The following is a 20,954-nucleotide window of genomic DNA, read 5'->3' as shown; positions in this document are numbered from 1 at the left end:
AGATGGGAGGGGCAGATGGCCTTGCTTCACCCGCTCGGCAACCCAGAGAGAGCTAGGCTTCGGGTGGTGGCTGCCCAGATCCTCAAGCACTGGCCTCCCGTCCTGTTTTAAAGAGTGCCACTGTGGGTGAGCAGGGCCCAGCCAGGATCTCCTGGGGGACGAGGCACCACAGCTCATTCTCCTGTGTCCCAAGCACCCAGCCTGGGCTTGGCATCTAGCAGGCTCCCAGGCAATGTCTGATGAATGAACGAATGAGGGTGGGGCCAGGCGTGTGAAATCAACATTTCTGCATTCATTACCACTTGGGTAGCAAGCCAAGCAGAGACTCCTCTCTCTCCCTGGTCTCTGGGCTGGTTGGTGCCCAGAGGCCAAGGTTTCCGGGGGGGGTCTCCAGCACTCTGGTGCCTGCTAAGCCCACCTCTGTGCAATGGGAGGGCTCCCCGGGGTCCAGCAGCACGGTGGCCTGTTCTGGGATGCAGTCCCTTCCAGCACCACTCTCTTCCACTCATCTAAAAGCTCTCCCTCTCGGGGTACCTGGGTGGCTCAGTTGGTGAACATCCTACTCTTGATTCTGGCTCAGGTCATGATCTCAGGGTGTGAGATGGAACCCCATGTTTATCGGGCTCCGCGCTCAGTGGGGAGTCTGCCTCAGGATTATCTCTCCCTCTGCCCCTCCCCTGCTCATGCTCTCTCTCTTTCTCTCTTACTCTCAAATAAATAAATCTTAAAATAAGTAAATAAATAAAAGCTCTCCCTCTCCACACCCACCACATAGGCTCTCAGGCTCGCCCACCTCACCCCTCCCAGTTTCTGCAGGGCCCATTCCCAGGCAGTTGTCCTCCCCAGCTCCAGGGGCCCCTGCCCCACGGCTGGCCCTCATGGATCATCCCCAACGACCACTGGCCTCACACCTACATCTAGAGAGTCCACCTCCGGGGACATCCGCCCTTCTGCCTGAAACGCCCCAAAGGAAACAGTGCACTAGGGTTTGGGGGTGCTGGGGGTACACTGGAGAACGCGTGTTCCTACCACTGTGCCTCCAAAGCACCCTGTATCAGCTTCCTCCAGCCACTCTAACAAATCCCTGCAAGTTTATCATCTTACGATTCTGGGGGCCAAAGTCCAAAATGGGTCTTACAGACAGGACCAAAATCAAGGGGTTAGCAGCCTGCATCCCTTCTGGAGGCGCTAGGGGAGAATCTGCTTCTGTGCCTTTTCCAGCTTCTCGAGGCCACTCATGTTCCTTGGCTCCTGGCCCCTTCTTTCCATGGTCAGACCAGCAGCATAAAACCTTCCAACCTCTCTCTCTGACCTCTGCTTCTACCGCCACTCTCCCACCTCCCTCTTACAAGGACAATTGTGATGACATTGGGCCCACAGCAAAACCAGGATATCTCCTCCTCAAATTGGTTCTTTCTGCTCTGTCCCAGAAAGCTTGGCAAATTGGTTCTTTCTGCTCAGGTCCTTCATCACACCTGCAGAGTCCTTTTTGCCATGTGAGGAAACAGTCACGGGCTCCCAGGATCAGGATGCGGGGCTTTCCTTTCTTTGGGGCTATTCGTCTGCCTACCATACCCCAGCCCCTTCAGTGACACCCCTTCCTCCAACACCCCTGCGTGCAGTGCCTTCACCACGTCCCACTGGCTGCCTGGGAAGTCTGGTGAGACCGAAGGCCTTAGTGGGGAACTCGTCAGCACTTCCGAGCTGCTTTCCGCAGCGGGCCTTGGGAACAGAGCACACCAAGGACTGGTCCGTGGAATTTCCCACTGAAAGGATAGGGGCTGCAAAGGCGAGGAGGAAGAGAGGCTTCCAGAAGACAAATGTTACCAACTGCATTGTGCAACAAATCTCTACTAAGTCCCCACTGGCTACGAGGTCCTGAAGGTCCAGTGATGGAGAAACGGTCACATGGACATGCCCCTGCTCTCACGGAACCCACCACCTCCCCTGGGAGGCCAACAGTGATCAAACAGTCCTATAAATAAGTGAGTCATTACATCCCAAGGTCATAGCTATGGTGCTCTGAAGACCCAGAACACGAGCATCTGTTTGGTACTGGAAAAGGGGATCAGTCAAGGACTGAAGATCTCAGGGGATATAGGAGCTCATGAAGAAAGGGAGGGTACCCCCATGCAAAGGTCCCATGGTACGGTGCTCTCAGGGACCGGAAAGAAGGCGGAGGTGCAGGAAATCAGAGAGTCAAGGGGAGGCTGGCGAGAGGGAGCTGGGATCAGACCCCACCAGCCTGGGGGACTCTGGCCACCGACCACAAAAAGGCTCTAGCAACATTCCTGGCACCTCCCAGGAACTCAGTACAGTGGAATGAATGGATGGATGGAGGAATGAATGAACGAGCCTGGCTATCTTCCTTCCACCCTCCCCAGTAACCTGCCGCATCCCTCCCTTCCGCACAGCAACAGTTAACGGCTCTCCGACGCTGGCTCATTTATTTATTTATTTATTTATTTATTTCCCCACCATTGCTCGCACCAACCCATGCAGCCTGAGCATGGCTCCGTGGAAATGTCTGTAATCGCCAACACACTTTAGACATTACTTCCACACCATTTAGGGCTTTCCGCCCCAATAGCTGCTGCTGCATTTCCCTCCACCCCCATCTTTTGGGTTGTGTTGGGGGTATTTTTTTAAGGTTTGGGGGCCCCCTGAATTTGGGCGATCTGATGGTTTGGGGACGTGGGGAGAAAGACAGTGTTTTAGGAGAATTCATTATTGTCTCATTGCCCTGGCCCTGCCCATCCCCGACCAGGTAAGGGAAAGGAAAAAACAATCACTTCAAGCTGCTAAGAAGTCTTTAAAGATTTTGTGTGTGTGTGTGTGTGTGTGTGTGCAGACATCAGATTGGGTTGCTGATATAAGCCACAGCTTTGTGGGAGGCTGAAGGTGCTGGAACACAATAAAGGTCACTACAGAAGAATCCCCCTCCGAACCAAACACCCCCCACCTTCCACCTTCTCCAGACTCAAGGCCGGCTCCTCTGAAGGCATCGGACACTGACACTAAACCCCAAGCCCTGAGGGGATGCACTGGGGGTAAAAGGCATTTGGGCTTGCACTGGGGGCAGTATAATGAGGACAAAACCGGGGACCGGCTGTGTGACCTTGGGCAAGTCATTTAACCTGTCTGGGCCCATTTCTCTGGCTCTAACCTGAGGATAAGACCTTTCTTACCAACCTGAAGGACTCCTGTGGGGCCCAGCAGAGGCACCCTGGGGAAAGGGACCCTCCTGCTGTGTTTCTGCCTCCTTCCTCTCAGCCCAAGTTTTGCTCACTGCATTTAGCTTCCTGTAACTCCCTTCCCCGCAATCCCCCTGCCCCATCCTCCTGTCCCAGCAGCTGGACAGCTCCATATCCACCTGCAGAGATGAGCCTGCCCCTGCAGAGTCTGCCTAGAACTGATGCCTGCAGGGGAGGGTCCCGCCAGGCTCTCGGGTGCGGGCTGCCAGCTGAGCACTGCGCACACACCATCACAGCCCCTGGCAGAAGAGCACTGTGAGACGAGCACAGTGGTACCTGCAGAGTGGGAGTCCTACCTGCACCACACCCATTTCAGCAGAGACACGACCATTTCCCTGGGGACTCAGAAATGGAAGCGGTGAGCGCAGGATTCAAACCACTAACCTTAGCACTGATCCTAACCACTGTGGGAAGTGACCTCCGAGAGGAAGCTGCCTGTTCCATAGCTCAGGTGGTAATAAAAACCAAACAGACTGCATACAGTAAGATGAATATAGACAAACATATTCCATGGGGATAGAAGCCAAGATAGAGGTTACCTGTAGGGGGAGGGACTGGGAATTATGAGGGGGCTTCTAGGTGCTGGAGAGTTTCTGTTTCTTGATGCAGGTGTGGTTATACAAATATGTTCACTCTGCAATAATGTGTAAAGCTAAACACTTATGACTGTTCGTTTCTCTGTATATATGCTTAAGTAATACATAGACTCAAAAAAGAAAAAAATAAAACTCATAAAGCTGATGGGGAAGGAAGCCTTGGAAAAGATACTCCAGTGGTTAATCTGTCCCCCTTGCATGAGGCTTTAAGCTCAAGGCCTTCCTGTCTGTCCAGTCTGTCCTGTCCCTGATCCCCACGATGACATGGACGGACCCAGGATTACCAATCTCATTTAACAGAGGGGCAAATTCAGCCCTGGAAGCAGGGGGGTTCCTCACACAAGTCTCCCAGCTGTAGGTGGTGGAGCTCCTGCCCCCTCCAGGGTAGAGCTCATCCCACTCTAACTTGCTGAGCTGTGCAGACAGGTGACCAAGACAGGGGCAGCTGCCTCTGGCTGAGCCAGCCCCAGGGAGGCTCAGCAACCAGACCTGCATCCGGTTAACCTCTTCTGCCCACAGTGGGGTTCTGGGACTATCCCAGGCTGGAAAGGCCAGGCCAGGCTCAGGAGGCAGAGGGTGGGTCTGGGAGTGGGGTTTCGAAGCCAGCATGGAGTGGGTATAGGCAGCAACTCCAAGGGCAGGGGGTAAAAGAAGCCTGTGCCTTCAAGCCTAGCAGAGAGAAGACCAGGTGAAGGGCCTAGGGTCAGATCCCAGCCAGCCACTTCCAGAGGGAATAACCTGGCAAGTCTGACTTCGCTAACACTGGGTTTGCCTGTCTGTGAAATGGGGACATAGTACCAACCTCCCCCACTTCATCGTTCCAAGGAAGGAAGGAAGAATAGGATTTGGCTAAATGGAGGAAGAAGGTGCAGGGGGCATGGGTGAGAGCATCTTGGGGGAGGGCACAGCACGAGCAAAGGCAGGGCAGCAGGAAAGCGGCCACCCACAGTGAGGATCTAGGACAGGAAGCACAGGAAAGCCCGGAGCGTTAGACCTCACGGGAATGGGATAGATTTCTAACCTGTAGGGTTTGTGTTGGGAATGGCAGGAGGCGTGGCTGGGCTCAGACAGGGAGAAAGTGAGAGGGGAGGGGTCTGTGGGAAACGGCCTTCTCAGAGGCAGGACTGGGAGAGGGACCCTCCTGAGCCTGTGACTCTCCTGGACAAGGACGCGACCGGATGTTCAGTTCTTTGTGGCTGGCAGTCCCTCACGCCTGCGAAGTGGGCCGGCAGATTGGTGATGAAGACAGTGAACAGGGAAGATTACATGTACCTAGTGATTATGCCCTGGGTGAAATCTCTCGGCTGTATTATTGCATCTGGAGAGAAGAGCCGGCTTTTTCATCGACGGACAGGAGGCTTCCACTTAAGGTTATTACAAAGAGGGAGAGCCCAGCCCCTCCCAGCTTCTAGCCAGTGCCACAAAGTTGAAAAGTAATTAAAGGCTGCTAAGGAATCAGAGAAATTATAATAATTCCATCAACCAAGCGCCTGCCCGCTTTCTCTTCTTCCCCCCTCCTGGTAGAAAACAAGGTGGGTCAAGCAGCCTGCAAGCATATCCATACCAGCCTCTTGTGTGGGGGGCCTTGCTGTCAAGGGGGCTGCCAGGCCTGTCCCCAAGCTGTTCTGACAATACTCCAACTTGTTTGGTAAATCAAGAGGCTGAGACAAAATTCCAGGGTCCCCAGAACAGGAGAAACAGCAGTGGCATGCTGGCGGTCAATCAACACACTCACACAGCCCCGGTGCCCTACACCGGGAGGCAGCCCGCCAGGCCACCGCTCTTGAGCTTGCGGGGGCTGCAGGAGCCCAGGAGGCAGCACCCCTCCCCTCTCCCCAGCCTGGCTCTGGACATCAGACCCCCCCTGGGCAAACAGCACTACCCCTCCAGCAGAGGGATGGAATTAGGCTCGTGGGTTCTGGAGACCATTTCCCTGAGAATCTTCCCACTCACACCCCAATATCAATCAATCAGGCCATAGCAATGGAGCCCATCTGTCAAGCTCCTTGGACCCCAAGCGACTTTCCTGAAGCTCTCTGAGAATTCCTTTTTTTTTTTTTTTTTTAAAGGTTTTATTTATTTATTTGAGAGAGAGAGAATGAGAGAGAGCATGAGAGGGAGGAGGGTCAGAGGGAGAAGCAGACTCCCTGCCAAGCAGGGAGCCCGATGCGGGACTCGATCCCGGGACTCCAGGATCATGACCTGAGCCGAAGGCAGTCGCTTAACCAACTGAGCCACCCAGGCGCCCCTGAGAATTCTTCATAACAATGGGAATACCTGTCACCGACCCCAAGAGAGTGGTACTTCATACACGGGCTCTCCTGGAACTTTCACACCCTCAATGTACCCCCATTTTACAGATGGAGACACTGAGGCTCTGAAAGACCAAGCATCTTGCTTGTGGCCTCCTGCTGTGGAGTTAGGACCTGTGTGTTCGTGGCTCCGTCACCCGGTGCCACAGTAGGGATCAGGGTCCCCATGTCACTGACGGCGCACAAGTCCTTCTGACCATCAGTGTCCTCAGCCGGCTGCCCACCCAGGGTCTGAGGAGACCCCACTGCCTGGAGGAAAAGGGGTGCAGGCAGGAGACCTGGCCCTTCCGGCAACAGGCCCCACCACAGGGGAGAGGAGGCCATTTAGAGAAACGGTATGAAGACAACAGGGGAATTCCGGGCACGTGGGGCTGGCAGCCCAACCATGTGGCAGGAGCATCTCCTCGCAGCCGGCTCTCATCTCCTTCCCTTTAGAGGGTCTTTACTCAAAGGGCAGGGGCACAGTTAAAGGTGTCCCGGCATGTGCCAGCGAATCCCTGCTGCATGCGAGCTGGGCTCTGCCCCCGGGCCCCTGCTTCATATTCACGGCGGAGGGTCCTGCAGCCATTTCAGAATTATATGAGCCCCCAAAGACTCCCAGCCAGAATCGGCGAGGAAACTGGTGTAATGAAGAACACTATTACTGTTCAAACAATATAATAATTTTAATTACATCTGGGCTCCTTCTGTTCCCTGCTCCCATGTTGCCCTCTCTCCTTGTGCGGAGCATGGTGGAGGGCGCTCACAGCTGGCCGTGCCCCAGTGGGCATGGAAGGAGGAGGTGCCGCGGTGGTCACGGGGGCCCCGGAGGAGCAGGCTGACGTTCCCCTGTAGGGACGGGTCCTCTACTTCTCACAGAACAATGTTGTATGCACGTCCAGGGACCCAAATCTTAGAGGCAGGGGCACACTAACTCTGTAGGTCACTAGGTAGGGGTGTTACTACGACTACGGCAGGGTCTTGACCTCCAAAGGTGGTCCTCACTCTAGAGAGTGGGCAGCAGGCTCCGAGTGAAGTTTCTCCACTGAATTGCTACAGCCTGTGTATGGGGTGTGTGTGACAGCCCTCAGCCATGGATGGGGGTAAGCCGTGGATGCGTGAGGCCCCGAGCTCCCCGCTCATCTGCCCCCATCCTGGCTCTACGGGGTCTCATCTTAGCGACTTTGGGCAAATTATAAGCAGGCCAAGGCAAAGCTACAAAAAGACACATGCAAAGATGCCGAAGATGACAAAGAGCAAGACCATGGCTCTAGTTGAAAGTATACTCAACTCCGGGGGACTTGGAGAAGTCGTGGAACTTCTCTTGGCCTCAGTTTCTCTCATCTCTAAAATGGGAACAAAAATTCTCCCTTAACTTACAGAGTTGTCATGAGGACAAACGAAAGATAGGGAAAATGCTCGGATATAGACAAGATGATATTACCTCAATAAGTATACACTCACTGTTCCACATACATGCGTGTGCGCACACGTGCACACACACACACACACACACCCCATTCCATCTCAAGACTATGTAGAAATAGGGGGCCCTGCTGCTCTGCCCACATGCATATGTTACTTCATCGCTACAAGCACCCGCTGCCAGAGAGGAGGTACCTGTCACTGTGCAGACAGGGTGGGGAGGGTGGCCAGAGGAGGTGCAAGCACCTCAGAGTGCTCACTGAGGGGCACAGAGACATGGCATAGCTTGGGGCTGCCGCCTGGCTAGAATAAACTACTCTGGCTCTGGTCAGCAGAATCCAGAGCCCCTGAGATGATTTATTGGCCTCCCTCTCCCAGATCAATAGGTGGGTGGTTATAGATGCAGAGGGGGCCGCCCGGCGCCATGGCCCCAAGGTATAAATTAATATGGCCTGTCAAGGGACCATCTCTCCTGGCATGAGAGGTGACACTCTCATGAGCAGAGCTGACATCTCAGGGGAGAACGGCCGGCACAAGCCAGTGTGAGCCCCCCTGACCCCCCACCTCTCGCTGCAACCCGAGGATGCAGTTTATAAATCATTCAGCGTCTGATGGGCACGCCGTGAGGAGGACAGCTGGGGGGCAATGCTGTCGGCCCCAGTGGGTGCTAATAAGTCTGGTCATGCCCACCTCTGCACGCTCGGGGCCTCGTCTGGCCACCCCTCCGGGGCTCGCCGTGTGCCCACCGCACGAACAGCATGGCTGCGATTGAGGAACTGGCGGGCAATAGAGGGCACTAGAGAGCTCCAGCAGTGAGCTCTCAGGCGTCCTGTGAGGTGTGGGCACCCTCTCCACCCCAGCACTGCCCCCGCCCTGGACACTGTGAACAATAAAGGACCCCTCGTGCGGGTGAAGAAAGCTGGTGGGGGCAGAGCCCTTTGCATGAAGGCTCCTGCTGTCCTCCCAATTGTCCAAGAGGCAGAGGGAGCAGTGGGGCTCTGCCCAGCTGTGAAGTTCTCGTCCACAGGCTGGGCCCACAGGCTCGGAGTGGAGGGCACACAGTCCCTGCTCAGGCTGGCGGGGGAGACGGATGTACCACCGAATGCAGCCTCGGCCGTGAGCTGGACACTTGCTTATGCTGGGCCCTGTGCAAAACACTTCCTGCACACGGTCCCATTTACTTGAATCCTCAAAACAATTTTGCAAGAGGCAGGCTTAATTATTTCCATTTTGCAGGTAGAACCAGGCCTGTCTCCTAATCCTGGCTCCATCCTTGGCTAGCTCTGGGCAAGTCACGAAGCTTCTCTGTTTCCACGCCCATACCCGTGGCCTGGGACTAACAACGTGGCGAGCCTGTGAGGCGGCAGTGAGCACTCGGGGAGCACCCACATGCATGGAAAGCACGGCCTTGGGCACAGAGGGAACTCTCAACAATAACAACGGCGTCAACTTATTATTATCATAGAAATGAATTACTTTGTTTCACTGATACATGCTTACCAGGAATCTCCTTCTCCCTGCTTTCCTGTCTCTAGTAAGGAGCTCCAGAGAGGAATGACTTTCATCTGTCCTTGCTAAGTGACATGGAGAGACGGGGTGGCCTTGGGGGACCCTGGCTTGGACCGTGTCCCCAGCCACGGCTGGGGGTGCTCAGGCCCCTGCTTTCTCATTCCAGTCCACCCTTCCCCTCTTCCAGCCTCCTCCCCACCTCACAGCTGGTCACCCGAAGCCACGAGTGACAAAGATCTATGCAGGACCTGTCTGCCACAGTGACCTGGGCAGGGACCCAGGGAGCCTACTCCCAGACCAGCTCTATTTCCACAAGGGAACACTGGGTACCAGTGAGGGACACACATACCCCAACAGCCACTGGCCCCTCCTCAACAGGATCCCTGGTCAGGGGTTAGGGTTCACTTCCCTCTTTTGGAAATTCCAATATATGAAAAGAAGCTAAAGGACAGAGAGTATATGATATTCAGAGACACCATAATCTCCTTCTGTGACTACCAAACTTCTACACATCCTGTGAGGTCCCAAACAAATAGCCCCTGTGTAGAGACTAGGTCACTCCTTCCACAGAGCTTCCCTCCTGCTTTGCACACCCTAAGCTACCATGGCATTTAATACATTTATATGTAGTTAGACCTCCTCTTACTTGTCTTTCTCCCTGTAAAATTATCTCCCCCGAGGACAAGACCTTGGTCTTAGTCACCAGCATTTTACTGAATATACAATGAGCCACAAACGGGGCTAAGGGCTTTACCCCCCTGCATTATTCTCTCTCTCACAATGACCCCACAAGGCAAAAGTGTGGCTTATCTCATAGATAAGAAAACTGAGGTCCGGAGAGGTTAAGTCACCATCCAAAGTTGCACAGCTGGCAAATGGGAAAGTCCTTTTACTCTACCCTACACATCCGAGTCAGCTCAGAATCCGTGGGCCTTGCTCCATGGCTATTCGGTGAGTGTTTGCTGTGTTCATTTAAAAATAAAAATTGGGAGTGGATCAGGGCACGGTGGGTCAGCTCTGGGCTTCAAAGGACCGGCAGAATTGAGTCAGGCTGAGAGCGGAAAGAGAACACTCCAGTACCAGTTAGAACAGTACAATGTATGTGTGTTGGAGAAAGAGAAAAGAGAGATGCAGACACAGGCTTCCGGGCACTGAACTGGCCCCTGGGCTGACAGCGCCATCCACACGGAGGAAGCCGGCAGGGAAGGCGAGAAAGGTAGGTTGAGGCCAGGTGGATAACAGCCTCAACTGCCCAGCTATGGTGGCTGAACCTGTCAGAACTTCAAGGACACGGCCGTCCCTGAGATTACGGAAGCCCTCCTTGACTCCCTGATCCGAGGAGCCACCCGGCACCATCCGACTTCTAAACTCATACCCATCTTCCAGCCTCAACACCCCGGCCCCAGGGTCACCTCTCCGGGGCACACCTGAAGGCCTGTGGGGGAGGGGTGGCCCCAGGAGGACACAGGGGACAGGGCAGCGCTGAAGGTCAGCAAGGCGGACACACACCCCTAATGGAGGTAGTGGAGCGGGGCTGCTGGGCACAGACACAGGCAAACACGTTTGAGCAAATTGGAACGCCATAAAAGTCTATTACAGCAAATCAAATAGCAGTCAGCAAGACAGCCATTAGCCTGAAATGAATACACGGGGACTTAATGAGGTCTGTCGAGGCTGGCTTGGTGAATTAAGTTGCCAATTCTAGCAGGATTTCCCTTTTCTTTACGGACTTGAAAGCATCCATGCTGCCTCGTTAGGGCTTCGACAAGTGAATTGCAGGGCCTTTCACCCTGATAAAATGGATAATTACATGTAGAACAGCTTAGTGAGGGGAGAGGGCTGGGCAGGAGGGGAACCAGGAGCACAGAAACCCAAACACACCTGTCTGACTTCTGAGCAGGGGCAGGGCCAGGCAGGGGGTCTCTGGAGGGAGAGGGGCAGGGCTGCAGGGCAGGGGGCCAGCGAGCTTCTCCTGGAGAAAGGGGCAGGGCCTGGTCTTGATCCGGACTCCCACCCACTCCTTTTCCGGGCCCGAGGACACGGGTCCTCATGGGCCATGTCTCCGGGGCTTGCTGTCACCAGGGGAGTTTGTTAAAAATGCAGCTTTCTGGGCTGGCTCTTTCCAAACTACTGATTCAGGGTTGGAGGAGTGCAAGAGTATGTATCCTAACTAGTCCCCCAGGAAATTCTGATGGGGAATGTTTGGGACCTTCTGGTTCCTCCCTTCTCTAACACTCAGTTCTGAATGGTTTCTGAAACTCGTGGTTTTCCTACTTTAGCTCCAGGGCTGGGGAGCTCAGTACATCCTTGGGAGGGTAGGGGGGTAGACTGTGCACTAGGTTTCAATATTAGAAAGTTCTTCATTATGTAGACCTAGAATTTGTCTCCCTATAAACTTGCTCTTCACACCCATCCTTGGGTTCTGGGCACAACAGACCCCCACATTATCAGGGCCCCTAGGGCTGGGGACAGTGGATGCTGAGAAGGTGAGGGAGAGGCGGCAGGTGGCTGGCACGACCCGAAGAGGAGCTCAGTAGATGGAAACAGCCACGGGAGCTTCTCTGCCAGCCCTTGAGGAATAATGAAGTACTGAAGGAGAATTAGGAGCTTCTCCTGCTGGGATTTATCCTCAGACCACTGGCTATCAGCCCTAGAAGGAACCTGGTCCAACTCCCCAGTTTAACAGCTGTTGGAACCAAAGCCAGCAGGGGCAGTGATAGGCTCAGAGTCTCACCCAGCCAGTAGCTGGCACAGCCAGGACTAAACCCCAGGTGTCTTGACCTAGAGGAGCTCCACTGCTCACCTTGGCAAGCGTCAGCTGGAAAGCTACCTCCTCCAGGAAGCCCGCTGAGATTTCTCTGATCACTTTGGCAACCCCTCAGCATGGACAACTCACAGGGTCTCCAGGGCCCCCTTCTTTCTCTAGTTTGCATTCTCATCCCGTTCACTTCCATAGGGCCTCTGCCACACATCATGCTTCTGAAGGGCAGGGGCCTGGCATTGCCAGGGTGACCTCCAGGCCAGCAGGAGAGCCCAGGCTCAATTCTGGGCCAGGAGCCAGCAGGCCCTTCGCTGGTACCTCAGCTGGGGCCTGAGCCAGGCAGCTAAGTTCTAGCTCAGGTGACCACACCAGGCCAGGGCTGGTGGGTGCCAAGCCACCTCGGGTCAGGAGTGGTCAGGCCTTCATCCAGCTGACACCACACCCCACCGGCCACACCCAGCAGCCCTAAGTAGGGCATCACGTATCAAGTCAAGGAGGTGACGTGGGGATGTTTACAGGCAAGTAAACCACACAGGCTGTCCTCCAAGAGCCGTGTGTCCTTGTAGCTGGCCCCTCTCAGCCCACCCTCTCCTCATCAGATGCGTAGGAGGCAGGCTGCTTTACCCTGCCAGTCCACTGTTTTTATTAGATAAGGAGGACTATGGCCCTGAGAGGGTAAGTGACATGCCCAAATGGACTCAGTGGCCTGGAAGCAGAGCAGGGGCTGGGCCTGGGGTCTCCCGCCGCTGGTTCTGCCTCCTGTCATTGCGTGTTCTTCTGGCCTTCCAGGTCTCTGTGTGGCGAGAGCCTGGCACAGTGCCCGGCCTACAGAGACACTCAATAAATATTTGTTAAATAGATGACTGACTGAAGAGGCTCTCTCCTTGAAGGCAGAGGCCTTCGGAGAATCCCAGGGGATTCCAACAGGGTGGTGTTGAGGTCATATCTCCTGGCAAGGTAGTGAGGAAAAAGGCTGGCCCTGGCCCAAAGGCTGGGGAGGAGGGATGTGACCTCTCGTCCCCTTCCCTGTGAGGGAAGACAGAGGGCAGCCATGCCTGCCAGGATGGCAGCTGAGCAATGGGTCCAAGGCTCATTAACTCTGAGCCGTGCCCTTGGTTTCTGAGCCTGGGCCCAGAGTGCAGGCAGGCACGTAGAGACCCTTAATTAAATTAGGGAGACTTCCAAATGAGAGGGGGCCAGAGCCAAGCTGCAGTCCTGGACACGCTGGCCACAGCTCAGGGCACTGTGTCCCCATGCTTGGGACTGTGGTTTCTCCCTCTTTATGCTCTGCCCCGTCAGGGGAAGGGCGCGGGAGCCTCTGGTGTGTTCCTACCCACACACTTGTCCTCACTTTCCTCCATCTGGCACAACCATAGGACCATTGGCTCATAGCTGAGTGAGGAGGGCCAGCAACAGGAACAGCATGAGACAAGGTATCACCATCTTGGAGGGAATCTGAGGGCTGCCCTGGGAGTCAGGAGGCTCAGGGTCAAAGCTGTGTGACCTTGGCTAAGTCACTGTCCCATACTGAGCTTCAGTTTTCTCATCCACAAACTGAACAGATATTTTCTAAAGACTCTTCCAGCCTCCTGATCCAGTGACATATAATATAAAGGGGCTGGAACTCAAACGCCGTGGTGCTGACCTGCCTCTCCCCAGTGGATTCCATCTCCAGTCCTTCCCAGGCCAACCCCTTATTGCTGCCATTCAACGCAGAGCCCTGAGGGCAGGCCCGAGGGACACCCAGCAGAAGCTCTTTACCCACCACCTTCAAGGTCTTTGAATGGCTAACTGCCAGCCCAGAAAACTGCCATCAGTCACTGGGAGAGGGATAGTAAGCCATGAGAACCCTAGTTCCATTGGGAGCCAGCAGCCAGCTTATTAATGAACCGTTTGTAATGCAATAATTTGTACTTCTCAATTACCGGTGATGGCTTGGTTTTACATGCATGCACTCATGCAAACACACTCAGAGTACACAGACGACCCAAAGGAGCAGAGAGGGCCAGGGAGACGGGGGGCAAGCATAAGGCTAGGGAAAGAAAGTCCCTTCCTGGAGCTACTTGCTTCCTGTGTCCTGGCAGGGGGTGGGGGGGTGGTTCTGGCCACAGCTGGAAAGTCTGGGGTCGGGCCTGCCAATCCACGTGCCCGAGGCCCACACTGGCTATGCGTGGAAGGAAAGAGGCCACAACACCTACTCCTCCCAACTCCTGTCCTGCCCCGCCTCCAGCTGGAGTTCTGGGGCTCATCCCAGGCAGGCCTTCTATCAGACCTGAGGCTACCACTAACCCACTCTACCTTCGGAGGTGTCGGCACGGTCGCCAACCTGCCCAGAGCTGGCACTTGGGCTGCGGGGTGGGCGGCAGAAGCAGAGCTGCAGTTGCCCTTTCCCCAGCTTCAGCCCATTCCCAGGTAGCCCTGGAGCGGCAGCGCCGCCCCCCCCCCCCGCCCCCCGCCAGCCCCGTCCCTCAAGCGCGACCCTGGGGGCTCCTACCTCAGGGATGCGGACGCTGTAGGGCTGGTTGTGAAATGTGGGTGCGTTATCGTTCACGTCCCCAACCTGTATGTTCACCTTCCGTGTGATCACCTGGCAAGAGAAGAGTGGGGATTTAGTGTTGGCATGGGCCCCTTGCCTCTTTCTGCCCAAGGCCCCGGGAGTCTGCCTCCCAGGACAGCAGGGGCCTCAGGAGACACTCACCCCCTGGTGGTCGCTGACAGAGAACTCCACTGTGAACTCAGATTTGGTCTGAAAGACAAGGGAGGGAGGGAGAAGGCAGAGTTAGAGAGAGGCACGCTGACGTCCTGAGTCCTGGGCCCTGGGCTCTCACCTGGGCTCGCCCTCTAAATTGCTGTGTGATCTTGAGCAAGTCACTAGACACCCCTGAGACCCCTTCTACAAATGTGAGGAGAAAACAAAGGTTGGGGTTTCAAATTCATATCTTAATTTGCTAAGGGCTGCCTCGTCACCAATTCCTGGGTCTCTGGAAAGTGTCCTTTAGGGGAACATTGTTCCCGGGGATAGACCTGTATACACCACGGAGCCACCATTCTACAGGGGATGAACCCTGGGTCACTGTCCTTCTTGCCCGTCCAGGGCTGTCCCTTGCTTGGAGACACCCCAACCACCCCATTCCAACCCCAAGTCCGACCTCAGCACTGGCCCTGGAAGAGGGACACCATTTCGGCAGGAAGATGCTACTTCGGGGTCAGGATGGGGCCTCAGAGGAAGGCCCCTAAAAGATGATGAGCCAGCCTCGCGCAGCGTCTGCCTCTGCCCCCCAGGAAAGAACCGGGACAGGGGTGTGGCCAGGTCGTACCTCTCTGTCCAGTGGCTGCCGCAGCCACACCACACCTGTATCAGGCTCTACGGCAAAGAAGCGGGAGGCCTCCTCCCCAGACACACCGAACACCAGCGGGTCATTGTCCATGTCTCGGGCCAGCAACTGCGTCACAGAAGAACCTGGAATAGCCGTGGGAGAGATCAGAGGGCAACTCCAGGCGGTTGGTCTACTCCTCAGCACCTTGCTAAGGCGGCTGAATCCCAGCGGAAGCCGCCACCCCACAGACCGCCGGCAGGTCACTGGGCCTCTCTGGGCTCTGACCCCGGCTCCCTGGCCCTACCTTGGCCACTTGTCACAGCGTGTATGTGCCCGTCACAGAGAACTGTGGCTCACCATGTTTTAGGCGGCTAACGGACAGCTGTGATCTGGGCCTGTCCCCCTTTTTTTCTGATTTTAGTGTGGAGACTCCCTCCTCCATGTGGCTCAGATGAGGGCAGGCCCCTTTAATTCTTCTGTTCCAGGATGGACACGTAACTCAGCCGTAGCCAATCAGAGCATTCCATCTCCCTGGTCGCAGGGATTGGTTCAGGGATGAGCACGGGTCCCAAACAAGCCAGTCAAAGCCAACCCTGGGACTTGTGCTGGAACCACTGGGAAAGGGGAGCCCTCCTTCCACCGGGGTGGCTACCTGGGCCCTGCAGGCACCCATTTCTGGCACCGCCCAGGAAGGGTCAGCCTGAGAATGAGGCCAGCAGGAGGAAAACAGAGCCAAATGGTGCACAGAGACTCCGTTTGAGGGCGTGTGGCCAGCTGCGCCTGAGTTTAGCTTCAACCTCTGGACTTCTCAGCTATATGAGCTAATAAATCTGCCTCCCCTCACATTTTTTTCTTTGGCCTGAGTCGGTTGAGTTGGATTTCTGCTTTTTGCAAATGGAAGCACCCTTTCTAATTCACAACGTATTACAATACTTGGCGTTTACCCAACAGTGACTAGGTGCTGGCCTTGTGCTAAGTGCTGAGATAAACAGAGATTAGGAAGATGTGGCCCAGCCTGCAGGAAATCGAGGCCAGAACTGGGCTCAGGGTGTGGTTTCTGTTCACAAGAAGAGGACTGAGGTGTCCCTGTTCCCCAGGAAACACAGCCCCGGCCAGAGGCCCCCAGGATGCCTGGCCTACAGCCCTGCCTAAGAAGCCCTAGTGTAGGGTACCTCCCCCCGCCCACCCGGGGATCACAGCCCTCCCTAGGTAGGCTTTGGGCAGGGTGACCCACCCCTTGGTTTGTCTGGGATGGAGGCAGGACACATACTAAAACCAGAAGGTCCCAGACAACTGGACAGGCTGACCACCTTAGCTTCAGGAGGTCCCTGCACCTCCGGGAACTGTGCAAAATGTCATGAGTGCACAGTGTCACAAAGAGTGATTAAGTAATTGATCATGGCCCACAGTTAGTAAACGGCAGAGCTAGAATTCAGATCCCAGGCATTCTGGGTCCAGAGCCCTTGTTTGTTTCCACAACCTGACACATCTCAACACTTGACACGTGAACTCAAGATTCAGGACTTCTGTGGACATGATTCTCTCAGACCCTAACTGGAAGCCTAACGCTTGGAAGATACTGGGCAATCACTGGGCTCTGCGGATATGCCAGACGGAGTACTAGGCTCATTCACCCAGGTTCTCTCATTAAATCCTCCCAGCAACTCTTTTGGTAGCCATTATTCTACCCACTTTACAGATTAGGAAGTTGAGGATCAGAGAAGCAAAGTGTCCTCTCCAAGGTCACAGCAGAGCAGGATATGGCAGTATCCAAAGGGATGGGGAGGAGGTGAGAAGCAGGAGGAAGAGGAGTAAAATCATGGAACAGAGTCGGAACAACCTCAGAGACCTTTTGGGGAGCCCAAACTTCCCATTTTAAAGATGGAGAAGCTGAAGGCATTTCGCCAGTTTCCCAAAGTACAATGGTGGGGGACAGAGTCCATAGCTAGAACCCAAATTTCCAGACTCCCAGTGCAGGGCTGCTTCTGGTTGAGGAAGGAGGAGGTATATGAAGTCATAGATAAACCAAGCGCATCTCCTCAAAGCATCTGTGTTGTTCAGTGGCAAGCAATCGCTTTATACTAAAATAAACCGGGATATTTCTGAACACAATGTAACACAATGTAACAATTTATTTTTAAAAATGGAACCTAAAGCTCTAAAAGAACTTCCAGCCTCACCCCGGGATGCACATTTCCTTTCTGTTCCCCTCAGGTGTGCTTTAGCGGCAAAGTTTGGGGAGCCCTGAGCTATTTCCTAATGCTTTGGGGAGATCCCATATGAGGAACCTGAGGCCCCAAGCGGTCCCGCCTGCGCACAGTATGACAAGTCCATGGCGGCCCCTGGAGTGAACACTTCACCTGCCAACCACCATCAGGATCCAGCCCACTTCGGGGATATGGGACCAAGCTCTCTGCTGGCCGAGTTCTGGAAAAGACCACACTGGCCCTCCAGCCAAGGTCATACGACTCAGCCAGATATCCCAAATGGCTCTCTCAGGCCCAATGCTCCGGCCCTTCCAAGAAGGGGGGCACTGGGCAGGACATGGATAGGGCCATCAGCTGCTGTCACCCACCCTATAATTTCCTGGACTTTTATCCATTTTCCCTTCAATTATGTGCTGCTCAAAATGGTCCTTTTCAGCTTCCTCACAGGCTCTTGCCTGCTTATGCCTTCTTTGTGTCCCAGGTAATTGCTAGTGACCTTTTCTAAGTGTACTAATTAAAGGTGCTGATTTAATATTATATTTAAGACAAGACGCCCCGCAATTTTCCAGCTGGGCACAAACTCCCCCGCCCAGGGCTGTTCTGCGACTCCGCAGAAGCTGGGCCTCGCTTTGGCTTCTCTTGGACACAGAGCTCTTTTCTCCACCAGGAAGCCTTCCAGCCACCCCTGTTTGCACCATTCACGCAGGAATGAGGCCAATCTGTGGAGCCCCACTCTAGCCCAGTGGTCCTAGCTGCAGCCACTCAGGAGAATCATCCCTGGCTGTGGGGCCCTAGGGTACACACATCACACTCTAGGTTTGCTTCCCACCTGAGAAGCAGATAATATGCCCTCTGACGCAGACTGTGAAATACCTGGAATTTTGTTGTGTTTTCTTCCAAAGTTGTGATAAAATAGATAGAACACAAAATGCATCGTTTTAACCATTTTAACATATACAATTCAGCCATATTAGGTACGTTCACAGTGTGGTGCAACCATCACCACGATCTGCTGCCAGAATATTTTCATCACCCCCAAAAGGAAACCCATACCCACTCAGCAAGAATTCCCCATTCGTCCTTCCCTCTCCCTGGCCACCACAAAGCCACTGAATGTCTCTCTGAATTTGCCTGTTCCAGATATTTCATATAAATGAGATGCTATGAGGGGGTAGTCTTAGTCTTTGTGTCTGGGTTCTTTCACTCAGAATAAAGTCTTCGAGGTTCATCCATGTTGTAACATAGTATGTAATCCCTTCCTATGGCTGAGTCACATTTCCTTGTAGAGAGAGACCACATTTTTTGTATCCGTTCATCTGTTGATGGATTTTGGGGTTGTTTATTGTGAATTGCGCTGCCGTGAACATTTGTGGGCAGGAACGAGGAACGAGGAGTGGAATTGCTGGGTCCTGGGTAATTCTACATTCAACCTATTAAGGAGCTACCGAATTGTTTTCCACAGTAGCTGCCCCATTTACATTCCCACTAGCAGTGGATGAGGCCCGGAGCGATTTTCAAGGGTAGGAAGGATACTCCATGATTGACTGGGGCTAGACAACCCCTTGCATGGTGGAGAGATGGGAGCTGGGCAGCCCTCCATCCCAGATGCTACTGGTACCCAGCCCGCTAAGGCCTCAGCACATCCCACTGTCACAGACGCCAGCCCGACCTCCAAGTGCCAACCTGGGACTCTTTGCTGAGGGTTCTGGCCATCAGAGACTGCTCCCCCCACCCCGGACAGACTGGACGTGCCAGGGACTAAGAGCCCCAGCAGCACTGCTCGAAGAATGACTGATGCAAGGTGGTGGATAAAGAGATGGCAGGTAACCACTCCAGCTCCCTTACCTCTCGGGGGGGCTAATGCACAGGCGTGTTGTACGCTGCCTCTCAGAGCTCCCCACTGGGACTCACCCCCAGCGGCCTGCGGTGCTGACTTGGTTGGTCCTGCATCTTCACCTCCCTGTCTCACCTCCTCACTCCTCACCTGCGTTTCCTGGAACCCCCTTTCCAACAAACGATTTGCACCTGAACCCTCATCACCAGGCCTGCTTTGGGGGGGAACCCACAGAAGATACCCCCTAAAATTGTGGCATCAGAATCACCCAGGCAGTAACAGTATAGACCCCCAGGCCCTGTTGACTCAGTTGGCCCTGGGGGTGGAGGGGGGAGCCCAGGGTGTGAACTTTTATACAGCAGCCCCACTCTCCCTGCAAGAGACCCTGATGCCCAGCCAGGCTGGGAAGTCCTGAGACTGCTTTATAGCAGGGTGATCTTCAAATATTTAACAATGGGCACAGTACAGGCCCAATCAACCAATCAGAAAGGATGCCGGCCATAAACAACCGGACTGGTGCGTACCGTCTGTAAGTCAGCCTGGTTTATGGCTCCCATTGTAGATGCAGAGAAAAGCTCCTCCGGCCCCAGGATGATTTAAAGGCTCAGTCTGAGGGCTCTTGGCTCTATCAGCGCTTGCAGGAGAACTCTCTGTTCTTGGCCCCGCCACCTCTACCCTCCCGGGGAAGGGTAACTCCGCAAGGCTGGCCCCCTCAGCTCTGTGCCAACCCAACCCAGGCGGGGGCCAAGCCTCTCCTCATGGGGAGAAAGTGGAACTTTAAAGAGCTGAAGTCACCGCATGCTCATGCCCGTAGCAGCGTTGTTACTCACAACAGCCGAAATCGAGAAGCAACGCACACGTGCACTGATGGGAGAATGAGTCCCCAACATGCGGTCTATACATACAATGGAATATTATTCAGCCTTAAAGAGGAAGGGAATTCTGACACACTCTGCAACATGTGAACCTTGAGGACACTTGGCTGAGTGAAATAAGTCAGTCAAAAAGGACAAACGCTATATGATTCCCCTTACATGAGATACCCGGTGTAGTCAAATTCACGGAGACCAAAGGTCAAAGGGTGGATGCAGGGGCTGGGGGTGGGGGGAGGGAGGAATGGAGAATCGTTGTCTAATGGGTATAGAGTTTCAGTTTTGCAAGATGGAGAGAGTTCTGGGGATCTCTTGCATGACAATACGTATGTACTGAACACTCCAGAACTGTACATTAAAAAATGGTTAAGATGGGGGGCGCCTGGGTGGCTCAGTTGGTTAAGCGACTGCCTTCAGCTCAGGTCATGATCCTGGAGTCCCGCATCGGGCTCCCTCCTCGGCAGGGAGTCTGCTTCTCCCTCTCCCACTCCCCGTTTGTGTTCCCTCTCTCGCTGTCTTTCTCTGTCAAATAAATAAATAAAATCTTTAAAAAAAAAAATGGTTAAGATGGTAAAATTTTTTGTTATATTTTACCACAATTAAAGAATTTAAAGCCCAAACCTAAATCAGATTATGTCCAAGGCCCCAACCATCTGGCCTGAGGCAGCACCCTCCCACTGCATCTCGCACAGGCTCCCGGACTTACCCCTCCCAGACCTGGACCTTCTTTCTGTTCCCCAACAGTTCGTGGTTGCCCCAGGGCCTTTGCCCTGGTTGTGCCTTCTGCTGGGCATGTCCCTATCCTGCCAGCTTCCTCACTATTCCCCTCTCAGCCCAAGAGTAACCTTCTCAGAAAGGCCTTCCCCAATACTTGATCATACAGAGAGA

At 54.3% G+C, this 20,954-nt stretch overlaps 1 protein-coding gene across 2 annotated transcripts in view; it reads right to left on the bottom strand.

Moving 5' to 3' along the window:
• CDH23 (cadherin related 23) overlaps positions 1–20,954 on the bottom strand; it is a 365,329-nt gene that overhangs the window by 276,113 nt on the left and 68,262 nt on the right. For both annotated transcript variants that reach the window (XM_021699647.1, XM_021699649.1), the window contains exons 3-5: positions 15,154–15,296; positions 14,535–14,582; positions 14,331–14,423 (exon numbers count right to left, since the gene is read on the bottom strand). In XM_021699647.1, the coding sequence (XP_021555322.1) occupies positions 14,331–14,423; positions 14,535–14,582; positions 15,154–15,296 (284 nt within the window). The remainder of the gene's footprint in view (positions 1–14,330; positions 14,424–14,534; positions 14,583–15,153; positions 15,297–20,954) is intronic.

This window comes from Neomonachus schauinslandi, chromosome 6 (genome assembly GCF_002201575.2).
Source record: "Neomonachus schauinslandi chromosome 6, ASM220157v2, whole genome shotgun sequence".
Classification (NCBI taxonomy): Eukaryota; Metazoa; Chordata; class Mammalia; order Carnivora; family Phocidae; genus Neomonachus; species Neomonachus schauinslandi.
The sequence above is the reverse complement of the archived record's forward strand: the minus strand, read 5'-3'. Positions and strand labels throughout refer to the sequence as shown.